Source organism: Neomonachus schauinslandi, chromosome 10 (assembly GCF_002201575.2).
Source record: "Neomonachus schauinslandi chromosome 10, ASM220157v2, whole genome shotgun sequence".
In the NCBI taxonomy this organism is placed as follows: Eukaryota; Metazoa; Chordata; class Mammalia; order Carnivora; family Phocidae; genus Neomonachus; species Neomonachus schauinslandi.
Genome location: NC_058412.1, coordinates 6,239,123 through 6,257,743, shown reverse-complemented (window position 1 = coordinate 6,257,743; position 18,621 = coordinate 6,239,123). Strand labels below are relative to the sequence as shown.

Genomic DNA, 18,621 nt, shown 5'->3' with positions numbered 1-18,621 from the left:
ACACACACACACACACACACACACACACACACACCCTTTTGTCTAAACCTTTCTCTACACACACACACACACACACACACACACACACCCTTTTGTCTAAACCATTAGAGGGTAACTTTCATATAATATATCTTTTGTCCCTAAATACTTGAGTGTTGAGGAACTTACATTCAGACTGAAGGTAAAACATACACACTTGAAACGATCGGAGGAAAGTAAGAATGTGATAGCTCAAACAGTTAGCCATTTAACAAGTTTCATCAGCCTCAGGCTGAAACATTGCTTTCTGAATGGTAAAACACTTCTCAGGCTGAAACTACTGTTCTTTGCTGGTAGAAAATTGCTTGACTATCAAACTATGACTTTCTAAAGTTCAAGGAAATGTTCAAAATTTTACATTTTTATGAATTAAAATGTATCTTACAAAAGAATATATCACCTATAGCTTAAAGACAGTAGTAATTCTTTCATCTTGTTTATGAAATAGAACAGTTGCCAAAGAAATGTTTTTGATGGGGTATTTTTCATCATATTAATAAAAATAACTTGGAGTGAAGTTTTGTAGGGGGAATATTTTGATATTTTGTTCAAGTACATATAGAATACTCTGTATTGGAGATATGAGATAATCAGAACTTTGTTTTGCCATTAAATTAATCCATTATTTTAGACTTTAGCACTTGCTGGGCCTGCCATCCATTAATGGGTTGGATTCAGGGGGATTTTTAGATTTTTTTTAAAGATTTTATTTATTTACTTGAGAGAGAGAGAGAAAGAAAGAGAATGAGAGAGAGAGCATGAGCAGGGTAAAGGGCAGAGGGAGAATCAGACTCCTTGCCGAGCAGGGAGCCCTGTGTGGGCCTCCATCCCAGGACTCTGGAATCATGACCTGAGCCAAAGGCAGACACTTAACTGACTGAGCCACCCAGGTGCCCCTAGATTTTTTTTTTTTTTTTTTTTGAGAAAGAAGTGTGATTTATATGCCTACAAATACTTACAAAGAATATTTTATAGCTAGTCTAAGGAAGAGAGAAAAAGACAATGTAGTAAGAATCTTTAAGAATTCATTAAGGGATTGACTTAATAATTGAATGTAAGATGATTTGCAATGAAAAACTATGGGAAGACAATTTGATCAGCATATTGAAAGAACATATATTGGAATATGTTAGAATAATTTAGATGACTATTTCTAGTTAACCATAGTTGAGTTCTTTGATTCCATTGCTTGTCATTTGAATAATAAAAAGTTTTATTTACAGCAGACAAAAGCAGAGTATATAATTGATATTCATTTATTTTATTAAAGAAATTGATTTGATAAAAACAATCAGAAAATAGTATTTTTAACGCTAGTAGTAAAATTTATTTTTTAATCCATAAAAAGCCTCATTTATTTTTATAGCAACTTGATGACACATCTGCTTGCTTTATTCAGCTGAAAAAGAAAATGTTGGTTCTTGGTGTTTGGTAAAATTGCTTTGTTAAATTATTTTCTAAATTGTTCAACTTTTAACAAATGACATTTGATACTAACACTGGAAAGCAATTTCAGCTAATTAAGTAGATCCCTCTATAAACCATCGGAACATTAAGATGACATACTGTTCATTCAAGATTATTTTAATTGGTACAATTATTGTAATTTTCTTGCAATTATGTGTTGAGCTAAAAGCTTTTGTCTAGATCATTTGAGGGTTTTTTTTTGTTAACATACATTTAGTAAGAAGAAAGGGAGTAAAATAAAAACTATAGATAAAGATTTTGTGTCTACTTTTTATTACGACGTTTTAGACAACCATTGAAATATTTTAGTATAAAACTTTATTTCTGGTATTTTTCAGTAAGCATTTTAAACAACGATAGAGGTTTTTAAAAGATCAATTTAAGTAGTTTTCATGAAGATAATGTTTTAAATTTCTGTTTTGACACTGCTCAAGCAGTCATTTACTCAGGATGATATGGTCAGAATAGTTTTGTGATAAGGATAATGCCATACTTATAAACAATTGAATAAGTTTTGAGAGAGCCTTAGAATGGTAACCATGTTCCACTTCACTGAAATAGCTGTTTGCTGAATAGGCACTATAGACATCTGACTTATAACATTTATGCTCAATTCAGTATCTTTAAATTTTCTAAGTAGTGGTATTTCTGTACTTGACATTTTTCATAATAAAACCTCATATCTTATGATGTTCTTACTTGATATTCAGCCAAAATTTTCCTGAGTTTAATTTGCTCATTTCTGGTTATCTCATGCCTCCCTTAGCTCTGACTGACCTCCTTCCTCTTTCCTTCATGTTCTGGGCAATATTTGTTTCCCCTCCCCCCATCATGTGACCCAGATTATGAACAGGTTTATTTCTGTTGCATGTGGATTTAAGTCATGAATTTCAATAGCATGAAAAGCTGGACTAGTTAGTTTAGATTTGTGAAGAAGTTGTCTCATCTCCTTTGTAGTACAAAGTACAGCCTTTGTACTAAGGATATTTCTCCTAATTTAGATAGAAATACTTATGCCAAATACTGTTTCATGCATGTTGTTTTGGTGCTTTTTATATGTAGTTTAGAATCTTAATGAAAATTCTATCTTTTTGATATGATGTGACTTCTCAGTATGTGTTGGTGTTGTCACCATTCAACATTTATTAAATCACTGTCTTATATATAATTATTGTTTCCATCTTTTTTCCCAAAACACACTTTCCCTTAATACATATAATATAAATACTGTATTCAGGGTAGTTCTTGTTGAGAAGGGAAAAGTTGAGCAAAGACTTAAAGGAAATGAGAGAATTAGCCAAGCAGATATCTAGGCTTGTCTAGGCAGAGGGAACAGTATGGACAAAGGTCCTAAGACCAGAGGGTACCTGGAATGTACCAGTAATAGCAACAACAAGGGATTTGATGTGGCTAGAGGACTCAGTAAAGGGGAGGAGGTAGGCGATGAGGTCAGGGAGGTCAGGGGAGTATGGGACATGGAGGATAATTGTAAAGGTTTTGGCTTTTTATCCTGAGTAAAAAGGAGATCTATTGCAAGGTCTTGAAAAAATTGTATCCATACCCTATATGCTCTAAGGTGCCTAGTATTTGGTTGCATCAGTGTAACTTGGCCGGAGTTAGGGAATTCTGTTGACATAAGGGAGCATATTTTGAGAATCCTGTGCTGGTAAAGGGATAATCTTGGTGGAAAAATCAGGGTAAATGAAAAGTTGTGCAGAAAGTAGGTGGGGATCCCACAGTAAAGATGAAATGAATGATTGAGAATGGCTCATAGAGATGAATGTGAAAAAGCTAAGAAATGAACAATATCCTCTATAGTCTTGTTGCAGTGTACCGAAGAAAACTAGTTATTCTAAACATCTCCAGTAATTGAAATGACTAATTTCCATGTATATATTTTCCTGTTGTAATAGTTTGTTTCTTAAGGTCATTTTATTCTTTATTTTCTAGTAAAATGTTGGATTTAGAAGGCTACTTTTGGAATCATTTTTAAATAGCCGCCTTTCACTTAGACTTGCCAGCTGCATGGCTTGTTCCCTAATCCTCACATTTAAACCCCTGGCTGAGAGTGAATGAAAGGTGGTTTCCATTGCATTAAACTGATAGGTGTAGAGAGCAACTAATGGGTTGCTTGTAGAGTAATGCTGAATTTGATTTATGAGTACTATAAGATGGAAATGATGGCTGTTGTATGTCAACTTGGGCTCTAAGGATAAAGAGAAATAATTGGTCAAAATTTGATATAGAGGAATCAGGTTTACCTGGAGTTCTAAACAGTCCTAGCCTGGCTCTCCAGCCCATTCTCATGCCTTCTCCCTCTTGCTTTTTTTTTTTTCTTTGTCTCCCTCTTTTCACCTTTCCACCTGCACTTCTCTGTGGCCTCCATCCTGCCCCCCCCACCTCATTCACATCTTAAATACCACAACCTCAAGAAGCGTTTTGGGACCAGGCATATACCCCATTCTCCAAGATTTTACTAGATGTGTTCATTGTATGCTGGTATTTTCCTTCATGGTGCTTATCATAGTTACCCTTCTTTAAATATTCTCATTGCTCTTTCTTTAATATTTGTTTCCTGAACTAGACTGTTAACTCCATGGACTGTAAAACTTCCTTAAACCTTGCTGAATTCCTCGCTTCTAGATATTTTTGGTATAGAGTAGGCAGTAGTGATTATTTCTGAAACAGTAAAGAAATATGATGACATTCGGATTGAGGAAAGCATAGATTGGGGGAGGGTGGTGAATGAGAAGCCACATTTTATCTTGAGAATACTATTCATACAGATACTTGTTCTTTGGTTCTAAATGTGGGTAAAATGTTTCCTTGTTTTTATACCAGTATATCCCTGGGTCAGGCACTTAGTAAGTTCTCAGTACACACAATTGAATGGTGATTACCATTTCAGTTAACACCTACTAGTTTTCACCTTTTGTTGGGTGATACTAAAATCGAAGCAAAGTTTTTATAGACATTTCCCTGAACTCTGAGTTCAGCCACATTTCTAAGGTTTCTTGCATTTGTAATCCTTTTATGAATGCCGTGGTTTGGAATTGCTTTGTATTGGCACACTTTTATTTTTTGTTTTGTTATGTCAGTCACCATACATTACATCATTAGTTTTTGATGTAGTGATCCACGATTCATTGTTTGCGTATAACACCCAGTGCTCCATGCAGTACGTGCCCTCCTTAATACCCATCACCGGGCTAACCCACCCCCCACCCCCCTCCCCTCTAAAACCCTCAGTTTGTTTCTTAGAGTCCATAGTCTCTCATGGTTCATCTCTCCTTCCAATTTCCCCCCTTCATTTTTCCCTTCCTTCTCCTAATGTCCTCCATGCTATTCCTTATGTTCCACAAATAAGTGAGACCATATGATAATTGACTTTCTCTGCTGACTTATTTCACTTAGCATAATCTCCTCCAGTCCCATCCATGTTGATGTAAAAGTTGGGTATTCATCCTTTCTGATGGCTGAGTAATATTCCATTGTATATGTGGACCACATCTTCTTTATCCATTCATCTGTTGAAGGGCATCTTGTCTCTTTCCATAGTTTGGCTATTGTGGACATTGCTGCTATGAACATTGGGGTGCATATGGCCCTTCTTTTCACTACATCTGTGTCTTTGGGGTAAATACAATAGTGCAATTGCTGGGTCATAGGGTAGCTCTATTTTTAATTTTTTGAGGCACCTCCACACTGTTTTCCAAAGTGGCTGTATGAACTTGCATTCCCACCAACAGTGTAAGAGGGTTCCTCTTTCTCCACAACCTCTCCAACATCTGTTGTTTCTTGCCTTGTCAATTTTTGATATTGGCACACTTTTAGACAGGTCCCTCCCACTTCAGGTCCTACTTACAGGCTGTTGACAGTATTGTTTAAAAAGGCCTTATAGGGGCGCCTGGGTGGCTCAGGCATTAAGCATCTGCCTTCGGCTCAGATCATGATCCCAGGGTTCTGGGATTGAGCCCCGCATCAGGCTCCCTGCTCTGCGGGAAGCCTGCTTCTCCCTCTCCCACTCGCCCTGCTTGTGTTCCATCTCTCGCTGTGTCTCTCTCTCAAATAAATAAATAAAATCTTTTAAAAAAAATAAAATAAAAAGGCCTTATAAATTAGCTGGACTCCATTTTTGTCATGCTGAACATTTTCATTGGGCTCATTCATTAAGCAAATATTTATAGAGTCTGTTATGTCCTGGGTACATGCTAATAAAATACTAGTTAGTATTAGTTGAGCCTTCAATATATGTTACACATTGGATTAAGCACTTTACATAGATTATTTTATTTAATATTAAGTCTGGGAGGCAGAGTGGCAGTTACCTAAGATCACACAGCTGTAACTGTTGGACCTTCCCCAGGCCTATTTCTGGAAGCCAGGAGAGATGGTCTGTCACTACACAGTGGGGCAGTAGGTCTGAGACATTAGAAATACATAACTATACTAATTTTATTATTTCCAGATATATTCTATTCATTTTTCAAATAAATATTTAGAATTATATATTATAGTCAATGGGAATGTTATTATGTATCAATGGTCAGATAGAATTTTTTCCAGAGGATTGAATATCTTTTCTATTAAAAAAATGCAAACTTCTTACCAACTTATGTAAAACCCCAAGTAAGTGCTTTATTCAGTTCTAATTGTGTCTGGTAACTGCAGTAGGTTTTGTAGGGAATGCTTAAAATCAGTTGTGATATTTGGCACTTAAACAGCTGGTCCGTCTGTTTAACTTTATATCATTTTTATATGCACTAAGTGGCTGTAATTTTTTTTAGGTAGCTTTTCAATAACTTTTCTTTTGCTTTAAATAGGATAAAATTGATTTTTAAAGTATTTTCTCATTTAAACTCATGATGCCATGTCCAGTAATTTTATGATAATGTAGAATAAAGAATTTTAAATATTCCAAAGTTGTGTGTTTCTAATTCCAACATGAAAAATTGAAGTATATTAGTTAAGGTTATTTGAAAATACAGAAGTAGAAAAATTAATTTCTCGTATGTTTTAATATGTGAAACAAAAAATATTACCGATGAAGGTTTACAGTTTATTTTATAATACAGTAAGAGTATTATGCACGTTTATATTAAAAAAAACCATTCTGATTATTGAAGAATTCAAATTTTCCACCAAACTATAAATATTTATATATACTTAGAGTATATATATATGTGTACACACACATACATGTATGTTCTCTCTGTATGTAGATTCTATATTGAGAGACTTTCAGAGATCAGGTTTTTTACCTGAAATTATTTTCTTCAACAGAAGTTCATGATTTCAGAATTTCAAATCAAAATATTTTTAAGACTCCTCGAAATATGAGAATAAAAAACAAGAATGCTACGTAATTGAGACACTAAGGTAAGGGGAGATGCTGCTGTAAAGCCAAGCTACAAGCGGCTTCTGTTAGCAATACCGGAGAAGTCCACAAGATGGGAGTATTTCACCAGAGACATTATGATTAGCGTGTTCAGCCACGAAATGAGATCTAATGCATTTTGCTTTTCCCTTTCCATAGCAGAAAAACAAGGAGAACACTGAGTTTAAATATGAATATTTTAAATTTTAAAGTTTAATTTCCTTTTTTTTAATGGCTTCACAGGACATTCATAAGCACTGAGAATCATGATCATAGGCAAATGAATGGTTATCTGATCATAATGGCATAGTCTTTTATTAAGTTTAAATAGTGCCTTTTCCTGCTAAAATACTTTTAAATTAGCTTTTGGGGAAAGGGTGGACATGAAAAAGAGGAGTGTTTAAAATTGATCTACTTAAAAATTTGTATTTGGATGAAAAAATATAAATTCTAATCATTGTTAGATCTTGGGTTCTATACTTAATAGACAGTCTTCAAAACAGCGTGTCTAATAAAGGTTTTCCTTTAATCTGAGGCATATTCATAGGCAGACTTTGATTTCAGAGCCTCCATTCTCTATACCTGCTTTTCAGAGTTTTATTGCAAAACATTTGCTTCTTCTATATGGTTAGTGGAACAATTTTTTAAATTTCTAAAATGAATCAATAACATGAATATCTCTTACTGCTTGGTAGCACCTCACAATACTATTAGTACCTCCAACAGCTTTGAAACTTGGATCTCATTTACTTTCATCAGAATATTTTTTAATACATCATAGTACAAACTCGATATAAAACAATAGTCTTTATGATAGATACTATTTTCATATTGAGTCAGTTGTGAATTATTTTACCTTTCTTAGCCTCTTTACTGCAGTCTTCTCTCATAACTTTACCTTGAAACTATTATTTTACTGTCTGAGTTGTTATTATCTGATCTCTTGCGTGGTAGCAACTGGGTAGGCATCGTGCTTTAGTACATTGTTTTTTAGGCTTTTTCCCCTTAGTGGAAACCTTTTTGCAAATCAAATCTTATGCACAATCCCAGTAAATAAAGCAGAATGAATATAAATTAATGGATTCAAATTATAACTTTCCTAATAAATTTAGTTAGTAAGAAAAATGAGCTGTGCTGCAGAATATTAAAATTGTAACATGTGGACGATCCTTGCAATCTTACATTGGTTTAAACATCTCTTTGTTTCTCTACTTAGTTTTGGTAATATTAAGAATATTGTAAATCCTGGGGCGCCTGGGTGGCTCAGTGGTTAAGCGTCTGCCTTCGGCTCAGGTCATGATCTCAGGGTCCTGGGATGGAGCTGGGAGCCTGCTTTTCCCGCTCCCTCTGCCCCTCCCCCTGCTTGTGCTTGCGCTCTCTCTCTCTCTCTCAAGTAAATAAAATTAGAAGAAGAAAAAAAAAATTCTAAATCCTAAGTAGATACAAATGTTACCAGTTTTTTTAACCTGCTTTGTAGTGGCAGGATGTTTCAATTAATTTGGCTTCATAGGTCAGTCACCAGCATTATCTTACAGTTGCTCACATTTCTTATAATTGGTTGAAGTGTTTGTTGGGTGCTGCTTCTCTGACAAGGTCCTGGGTCATGTTGTGAATTAACATTGTGATTTTCTGTTTATTACACTCTGCACTCAGGCACATAGGGTGGAGTAGTGCACTTGCTTGCCTAATTTTATGAACAGAAAAATTGGATTAAAAAAATGAAAGAATTTAAATATACACATGAAAATGGAGGAGAAACTTTATTTCGAAGTCCACAAAAAATTAAAACAAAAAGCCAAGATGACCTGGTACAAGAGGCTTATATGTTGGTCTTCTTGAGTGTGTTAAAATTTAATATGTAACAGCGTTCTATTTTATTATATTTTAAGTAGTTAAAAATATGTAAATCATTAATTAAGAACTTTGAACCATGTCTGTGGCATCCAGTTTGAACCGGTGGAGGGAACAAGGCACAGGCTTTTGAATCAGGCCAGATAGGTTCCAGCTGGGCCACCTACATCTGAGGTAATGTCAGGCTGGGTGCTTATCTCCGAGCCTCGGTTTTCTCATTTTAAAAATTGAAATGGTATCTCCTGGAATGTTGGGAGATAGAAAACTAGATCAAACACCTGGCTTAGAGAATGGCAGGCCGTAGGCTACAAATGCTAGTTCTTTTTAAAATTTTCTTCTCAACTCTTTATAACCTTCAAATATATTTTTCCTATTGGACTGTATGTAAGAAAAGGGATGCATTCCTCAGAACATTTTCCACAACACGCATGAATGAAGGTGGTGCCTTATCAGTAGTGTAGGTGAACCTAGGCAGATACCTCTTTGGTCTTTCATATCTTACCCTTCCTGTCTGTTGATCCTTTCTCACCCCTGTAGTTACCAAAATTGCAACCTTAAAGCCAAGTGAAGTTATACTTCCGGTGTCATTTTTACACCAAAGACCAAGGGAGCTCAGATGTGGAAGGAGTGCTTTCCTTCATTACTTTGAAAGAGCATCTCCCACATGGCAGGGTGTGTGGGAAGCATCTACAGGGCTAGGGACAGGATCTGAGAGATCTGCTTCAGCCCTCTGAAATAAGGAAACTGGAATCAAAGAGAGGTAATTGACCCAGTGACAGTTAACAAGTGACCCAGCCTTTGTTTTTATTTTTTTAAAAGATTTTATTTATTTGAGAGAGCTCATGCACGCACGAGCGGGGTGGGGAGGGGGTGCAGAGGAGGAGGGACAAGCAGACTCCCCACTGAGCAGGGACTGGGTAAGAAGCCTGCCCTGGGGGCTCGATCCCAGGGCCCTGAGATCATGACCTGAGCCGAAGGCAGACACTTAACTGACTGAGCCACCCAGGCACCCCTCATTGCTTTTAATTTTTTTTTTAATTTTGTCAAATATTACAGCCTTGTTCTGACTTAGATGGTCAAATCTGGATTTAAGGAAAGCCATTGCCTCTGTTCTATGCTCTCAGAATCCATCCAAGTTGCATTTCAAGTGGCAGTGTAGGTATTGTATTCCTAGAAATGACTGCCTTTAATGGAAAGCATCTAACATGTAAATATGTAATAAGTTTATATAGAAGCTGCAAAGGGAGATTTTTTACCCCAGACTTTGGTATACTAAGTTTCCTCAGCAGTTGAACACACTGTTGTTCATTACTGGATTGAATTGAATCATCACTAGAGATTATTAAGCTGCATTTCTTTTCGAGTGTAAATGCTTCTGTGTCAAAATAATTCAATGCTTTTAAAAATGTATAAAGGAAATTTTTTAAATTCCAGTATAATTAATGTACAATATTATATTAGTTTCAGGTGTACAATATAGTGATGCAACACCTCTCTACATTACTCAGTGCTCGTCACAATAAGTGTACTTAATCCCAAGAAGGAGATTTTTATGGTCATAAAATTTTCCTATTATTTCTAGTCCTAGTTTATTTTTCATGCTCAAAGCCAGAAGCAAGAACAACTGAAACATATGAACAAGACATGGCCCGCAGCACTGACTTATAATTCAGAAATGTGAACATAACTGGAAAAAGGGGGAGCCATGTCACGTGAGGTCCTGGATGTAGGGGTATCTCTGCCTCCAAAGTCATATCTTGTGCTGCCCTTGGTGAGGTCTAGCTGAAACCCAGCTGCTGATAGGCAAATTGTGGTCTTAATGATAGTCTACTGAGTTCGTGTATTGAGAATTTAAAACATTTTTTTATTACATTACTACATGTTTCCTCCAGTGTAAAAAAGTAATCTTTGGTCCTAATATTTTGACCAAGTAGGAAATACAGATCTTCTTGGATATATACACATTCAGAGGGAAATAATTTTTTTTACATGTAGAATAAGCTCTCTGGGAAAAGAATACATTGTTTAGCTTTGCCAACGGTGTATTTGGAAACAGACAAGTACTTTTATGGCTTGTATTATATAACCCTAATTGGACCATCCTTAAGCACATAAATCAAACACATTAAATACTTGAAACCAGAAACAAACCTGAAGGTTTGGCGTGGTTATGTATTCACTCTGCCACATATACAAATGCTTTGTTGTTTCCTAGTTTAGTTACTGAATAGGATGCCTTTAAAATGCAAGATTACTTTTGTAAGCTTTGGAAAGTAGTGTTACTGAGAACACTTGACACTGTGTGCACTGTTGTCTTGAGAATCAGCTCTGACCACTGCATGGGGATGTCTCTTTGTTTTCACTTCTAACAAGTTCTTTGCTCCATTGAGTGTTGTTGTACACTCAACACAGCCTTCTGCATGTGGGCAGTTTTAGCTCTTATTACGTTATAACTTTACTTTAGCTATTGCTAAGGAAAATGTCTATTTTTCTGACTCCCTAGGCTAATGGCCTTTCCAACATAATATGAAGGTGATTCACGAATTGTTATCAAGGTACTTTTATAAGAATTGTAGGGGTGATTAAAATTTAAGGGATGCAGCAAAGGCAGTGCTCAGTGGGAAATGTATAGCTATAAATCCAATATATATATTGGATTATAAAGACCTAAATATCCTAACTTTAGACCTTGAGGAACTAGGAAAAAACTAAATTTTAAAAATTTCAAAGCTAGCAGAAGGAATGAAATCATAAAGATTAAAGCTGAGATAAATAGAGAATAGAATAACAGTAGTGAGAACTGACAAAACCACACGTTGTTTCTTTGAAAAAGATCAACAAGTTTGGCAAACCTTTTACTAGACTGACAAAGAATCAAAGAAAGTGGAGACATTACCACCAATCATACAGAAATAAAAAGGATTGCAAGAGAATACTCGGTGCAGAAAAGCCCTTTGACAAAATCCAGCATCCTTTCATGATAAAAACACTCAGAAAACTGAGAATACATGGGAACTTATTCAACATGAAAAAGGGCATTTGTAAAAGACCCACAGCTAACTTCATTCTCAATGGTGAAACACTGCAAGTTTCCCCACTAAGACAGAACATGACAAGGATTCCTGCTCTATGGACTACATGTATCCCTCCAAAATTCATACGCTGAAGCCTTTCTCCTCTATGTGATCGTATCAGAGATGGGGACTTTGGGACGTAAGTAGGTTCAGATGAGGTCATTAGGGTAGAGTCCTTAGGATGGGATTAGTATCCTTATGAGAAGGACCAGAGAGCTAGCTAAAAACCAGGGAGAGGGTTCTCATCAGAACCTGTCTGAGCTGTCACTCTGATCTTAGACTTCCAGACTCCACAAACTGAGAAATAAATGTTGTTTAAGCTATGCAGTCTATGGTGTTTTGTTATAGCAGCCCGAGTTGACTAAGACACCCACTTTCACCACTGCTGTTCACTATTCTACTGGAAGTTCTAGTGAGTGCAGTTCGACAAGAAGCAGAAGTAAAAGGATCCCAATTGGAAAGGAAGAAATAAAACTATCTCCCATCGCAAATGACATGATCCTGTATACAGAAAATCCCAAGGAATCCACAAGAAAGCTGCTAGAGCTGATAAATTCAGCAAAGTTGCAGGCTGCAGATCAACACAAAAATAAGTTGTGTTTCTATACCCCCGCAGTGAACAATCTGAAAGGAAATTAAGAAAGCAATTCTATTTACTATAGCATTTAAAAGAATAAAATGCTGCCCAGGAATAAATTTGACCAAGTAGGTTAAAGACTTGTACATTGAAAACTACAAATTGCTGAATTAAAGAAGATCTAAAAAAAAATCTAAGTAAATGAAAATATATCTCATGTTCATCGACAGGAAGAGTAAATATTAAGATGTCAGTACTACCCAAAGTGATCTACAGATTCGGTTCAATCCCTACCAAAATTCCAATAGCCTTTTTTTTTTCCAGAAATAGAAACCTAATCTTCAGATTCATATGAAATTGCGAGGGATCCCAAATAGCAAAAACAATCTTTAAAAAGAAGAATAAAGTTGGAGGGCTCCTGTTTCTCAATTTCAAAACTTATTACAAAACTACAGTAATTGGGCGCCTGGGTGGCTCAGTTGGTTAAGCGACTGCCTTCGGCTCAGGTCATGATCCTGGAGTCCCTGGATTGAGTCCCGCATCGGGCTCCCTGCTCGGCAGGGAGCCTGCTTCTGCCTCTGACCCTCCCCCCTCTCATGTGCTCTCTCTCTCTCATTCTCTCTGTCTCAAATAAATAAATAAAATCTTTAAAAAAAAAAAAACTACAGTAATTAAAACAGTGAGGCACTGGGCTAAGGATAGGTATATAGACCAGTGGAATAGAATTGAGAGTTCAGAAATTAACTCATACATCTCTGGACAGTTGAGCTTTGAGAAGGGTGCCAAGTCCATTTCATGGGGGAAAGAATAGTCTCTTCCACAAATGGTGCTGGGCCAACTAGATTTCCACATGTGAAAGAATGAGGTTGGACCCCTATCTCACACCATGTACAAAAATTAACTGAAAGTGGATCAACTTACACTTTTCCAAGCATAATTTTTTTTTCAATATCAGAAAGGGTAATGAAAGTGAAAATTATTGTAAAAGAATAGGGTTCTTTGGGAACAGTGCATTTTTTGTGTGTATTCAGTCTACAAATATTTATTAAGCAAAAGTAATGTGACAATACTCTGCTTCAAGGCACTGGAGATACAATAGTGAACAAAACCAAACTTGTTCCCAGCTTTAAGGAAACTTCTCGTCTAGAGGGGGAGTAGACATTAATAAAATAATTATCCAATAGTGATATGTGGTGTGCAAGAAAGCGTATGTGCTATGAGGGCCTGCTCTTGGGGAAGACTTCCTTGAAGAGGGGGAGTTGGGCTGAGACGAAGGATGAGTAGGCATTAATTGGGTCAAGACAGAACAAGAGAGCATAGTTAGCTCCGAAGGTGTTGAGGGTGTTTGGTTGTGTTTCCACAGATGTGCACTTCATCTTTTGTTCCTCACCCATTGGCTACAGTGCAGAGTAGCTGTTTTCTGTCTGTATGTTCCATCTCTTTCCAGAATGCATAGAACATTATTTAACAAATGGGCATTCACTGTGATAGCAAGTATTTGGGTCTATGAGGGGTTAAATTGGTTTTAAGGTAAAAAATTCTGAGGCAGTTAAGAGTTTTCCCTGTTTAAATTTTTAAAGAAAATTTATCTTATTTTTAACCTCCAATGATTAAATAATGACATTATTAGGTGGCTACTTTTAGATAAAGTATGTTAAGTAATGCCTTCTTCATAAATTATGCTTTTCGAATCTGTTTATATTTTGATTTAAAATAGGAAGTTTTTTTCCCTGTAATTTAAGACCTCATTTTGAATGGAATTGATTTGAATGGTTTATGTAATTTCTGCCAAGGAATTAATACGGAGTTTCTATAAACCACTGTCATTTATAATCAAAATGCTTTTAACTTACATTGATGTTGGCATTAACAAGTACTGCTAGATTGGTAGCATAGAAAGAAATTGCATTTAAACTTACTAAGAGCTCATTGATGCCTGAGGTTTTATAATGCTTTCTGTGGACCATTTAACTGCTGGCAACTTTAATTCACATGATTCGTAATACTAGAAATTTAAATTCAATCTTAATTGAAAAGTGAAGTTACTTAAATTCTTTAAATACTAACCTTTGGAAAAATATCTGAAAAATAAAGACACATATGATTTTAGTGGCCCACTGCCAAAAGATTATCATTTACATAAATATCTCTTTCAGTAGAAGAGCTTAATGTATTGAGCTCAAAATGTTAGAATCGAGACTTCAATCTGGAAAGCAGCAGTAGACTGTTGGCTTGTGAACAGCAGTATTGTTCATCATATTGAGAACACTGTTCACATTCAAGTTTAAGCAGAGCTGGCATTAAAATTCAGTTAATTTGTTTCATGTGACTTGTCAGCTGTGTGTTTTTATCTAAATCTTTCTAGCTTCTCTTCTTAGTATTTTATGTTAAACTTCTGAAACAGATGAACTACCTTTTTAACTATTTAAGCTCTGAAATTTTGGCCACTTTGGCAAATGATTCTTTGTAACTGTTCTCCAAGTTTTTCATATCATTTAAACTATATTAATAATCAGTTTGAATGTCATTCTAATTTATTAAGAAGTAATCCCATTTCGGACGGCTTTTCCGTTTTGTACACATGTGAGTGAGTCCGTAAGAGGGACTCCCTGAAATTCATGAAGACAAAATTGCTGTCCTTATCTTCTCACCAGCACACTATTCTTTTCTTGTTTGCTAATTTTGTTCTCTGGATTTTCCCTCAGATGGCTTTTAATATTTGGCTACCAGCCCAGGATTGGGTCTGAGCAGTGAAGAAATAGAGAATATAACCTTTTTTGAAAAAGGAAAAAACTATGCTAACTTTTTTCTAGTTTATGTAATTTATTTAAAAACTATTGTTAAAAAAAATAAAAATTATTGTTTATTCTTTTCTTTGCAAAGGCAAGAACCATGGTATCTCATGATAAGCATGGAGTTTGGAGCCAGTCAGCTTCTCTTGTGCAGTTGTGTGTCTTTAGGCAGGACGCCTTATTTGTCTGAGGCTCACTCTCCTCGTGTGTAAAATGATAACTCATTTAATTTTCCCTGAGAGGTCCTCGCCAACATGTGAAGTGCCTGGAATACTCTACTCTCCTTCCTGTTTCCTAGCTCCAGTCCTGCCTTTGGTCAAAGGCATTATAATTCTGACCTCACACTTGTTATCTTAGTAATTTTGTAGTGTACCAATTTTTTTTCCTTAAAATTTTTAATGAGAACAAGATGTATAATTAATAAAGTATATATAAGATGTACATTAATAAAAAAAGATATATAATATGTTACTTATTTTTATAAATAAAATTTAAGGTACATATAGAATTTTCCTTTCTAATAGTGACGTTAATGACCTTTTTCATTTGTTTCTTGTTTAAAGAATATCAAAGAATATTCCAACAACTAAAGATGTTGAGCCACTGCTTGAAATAGATGGAGATATAAGAAACTTTGAAGTGTTTTTGTCTTCAAGGACCCCAGTTCTTGTGGCTCGAGATGTAAAAACCTTTTTGCCGTGCACTGTAAACCTAGACCCCAAGCTACGGGAAATTATTGCAGGTTAAGTATTAGTAGTAAATTTAATTTGTCTTATCTGAAGTCTTCAAAATGTTTCCCATTTCTAACTTAGCTATATTAAGTTTGTCTTGCTCCATGAAAACCCAGGAAATACTGAACCAAGCACTACACAGGACAATTAATGAAATTGAGGATTAGGAATCTTGACATCCTTTAGAGACTATTAAGACAATGTTACTTGTTAAACCACTTTATTATAATGTTTCTTGACCCACACACCTGACTTCTTTGGAATCAGATTCCTTTTAAGATATAGTCACCACTTTAAGATGTCAGCCCATTGTAATTTTTCTGTGACTAATCTTAATAGGGGTCTCTGTCCAAAGGGGCAAACATATTTTTATATTACTTTCTAAATTTTAACTTAAATTTGTGGACTGGAACTTAAGGATAGTGACAGTAAAGTTTTGGAATAATTTCATTTATTCTTGAAGCACCACTATATGCACATGCACACACACACATACACATAAAACCTTTACTGAAACACATTATCTTTTGTGTGGCACTGCTGACCCACTGTTGAGTTTTCTGGGAGTTATGAAGAGAGAGCTTAAAATTACTACATTCTTTTTTGGGTATCAGTTAGAAGGCTGATATCAAAGTGTAAGTTTGTGGCTATGGAATTGTTTTTTTCAGAGAAGGATAAATCATATAGTTTGCAAACCCGCTGTTTAGTAATCATTGTATTATTAGACCACTGTGAATTATTAATAGTAACACTTTATGGATCATAACCATTGTTAGAATAGCACAAATACCTTAGAAAGTCAGAGAAAAAATTATTGTTCTGGTAACTGAAGAGAAGAATCCAGATGTTGGTGACTTTTCAAATGGTGACAAAAGCTTTTATGCAAAGTAGTTGGATTTTCTCACTAGAATGTCTGTGGACGAGATTTTATGAGTCAGGATTTCCTGTCTCCTTTAAGTCAGTTGGAATCCTTGGCAAGAGTGAAAAAAAACATGTTTCTATCTGATAACTAAAGGAGGAAGTGATAGCTAGACTAATTTGCCTTCTGGGGTACCATTTAATCTTTTAGATGTTCGTGCTGCGAGAGACCAGATTAATATCGGAGGACTTGCGTATCCTCCACTGCCTTTACACGAAGCTCCACCGAGACCACCGTCAGGCTACAGTCAGCCTCCATCTGTCTGTTCTTCTTCCACTTCCTTCAATGGACCATTTGGAGGTGGGGTCGTGTCACCACAGCCTCATAGCAGCTATTACAGTGGGATGACAGGACCTCAGCATCCGTTCTACAACAGAGTAAGAAAGTGCTAGGAATCTTTCATTCTAAGAATTTGTTTGGGGGAAATATCAGAAGTTTTCTGCTATGGATTCTGTTATTGTTTTGAAACTGCATGTTAGCTTTAAAATAGGAAAAATGTTAAGTTTGAATTTAAAATGTATGATTTTTTTTTAAATCAAAAGAATTTTTAACTTTAATGGGTTCTAGATCTCAACTGAGTCTTGAGTGTCAGAGATGTGTTTTGCTTTTATAAGAAAGTGAATTCCACAGGGTCATCAGCGACTATCCTATGCTACAAAGGGAGCTGTTTCTCTATTTGTTCATAAACAAATGTTCCGTTTGTTATATTTTGCATAATTATATTGGCATTTAGAACAATGATTTAACTCAAAACTTGAATTTCCACAGTATTCAGTAAACCTATATTTAGTATGTGTTACAGCTTTTAAATGTGAGATTATGATAGAACATACCGCTTATAGAATTTAGACGTTATTGCCAAATAATAGCACTGTAGCCCATTTCTAGAGTTATATTTCAAGTTATCTGCAGTCATGCATAATTGTTTACTTAGTATAAATATGATCATTTTCTACTGAAAAAGATGAAAGTACAATGATCGGTGGTATACAGACCCTATCAACTTTAGTGGCCTGAGCTACACCCATCCTACTGTTCTTAAGTATTAATATTTTCTACAGGGTAATGGAGCATGAGCCCTAGTATTATACTTTCTGGAACTGTACACTAAGGTCCATTACAGTTTCTTATTTTTGTTTTCTCCCTCTTTAGTCTAATTTGAGGAAAATGTAGGGACTAGTGGTCACAGAAGCCAACTGCATGCCTAAGTAAATACCCTGTGAGCTAGGAAGAAAGCAAAGTTTAGAATAAATGTGGCAATGAAGGAATTCCAGAATTTAAATTAAATTTTCAGGTTTTGAAAAATGTTGGCCATGTAAGTACAGTTGACCCTTGAACAACACAGGTTTGAGCTCTGTGGGTCCACTTATACACAGCATTTTTTAAAATAAATACAGTACAGTACTGTGTGTTTTCTCTTCCTTATGATTTTCTTAATATTTTCTGTTCTAGATCTAGCTTACTTTATTGTAAGAATACAGCAGATAGTACATATAACCTACAAAATATGTGCATTCAGAATGTTTATGTTTTCAGTAAGGCTTCCAGTCGCCAGTAGGCTATTAGTAGTTAAGTTTTGGGGAAGTCAAAAGTTATTTTGACAGATTTTCAACTACACGATGGGGGGGGGGGGTGTTAGCACTCCTAACCCCTGTGTTGTTCAAGCTCAACTGTAATTAGGGGCACTATTCATAGAGGTCGTATGAATGTTATTCTACTCTTTTACTCAGACAAGGAGAAAAAGGTGGAACAATAGCATTTTATAATGTATTCCATCCTTGTAAAATTTAACTG

At 35.6% G+C, this 18,621-nt stretch overlaps 1 protein-coding gene across 6 annotated transcripts in view; it reads left to right on the top strand.

Annotated features, from left to right (window-relative positions):
* KIDINS220 (kinase D interacting substrate 220) overlaps positions 1–18,621 on the top strand; it is a 99,797-nt gene that overhangs the window by 60,319 nt on the left and 20,857 nt on the right. For all 6 annotated transcript variants that reach the window (XM_044918972.1, XM_044918974.1, XM_044918971.1 and 3 more), the window contains 2 exons: positions 15,741–15,919; positions 16,978–17,204. In XM_044918972.1, coding sequence (XP_044774907.1) covers positions 15,741–15,919; positions 16,978–17,204 — 406 coding nt within the window. The remainder of the gene's footprint in view (positions 1–15,740; positions 15,920–16,977; positions 17,205–18,621) is intronic.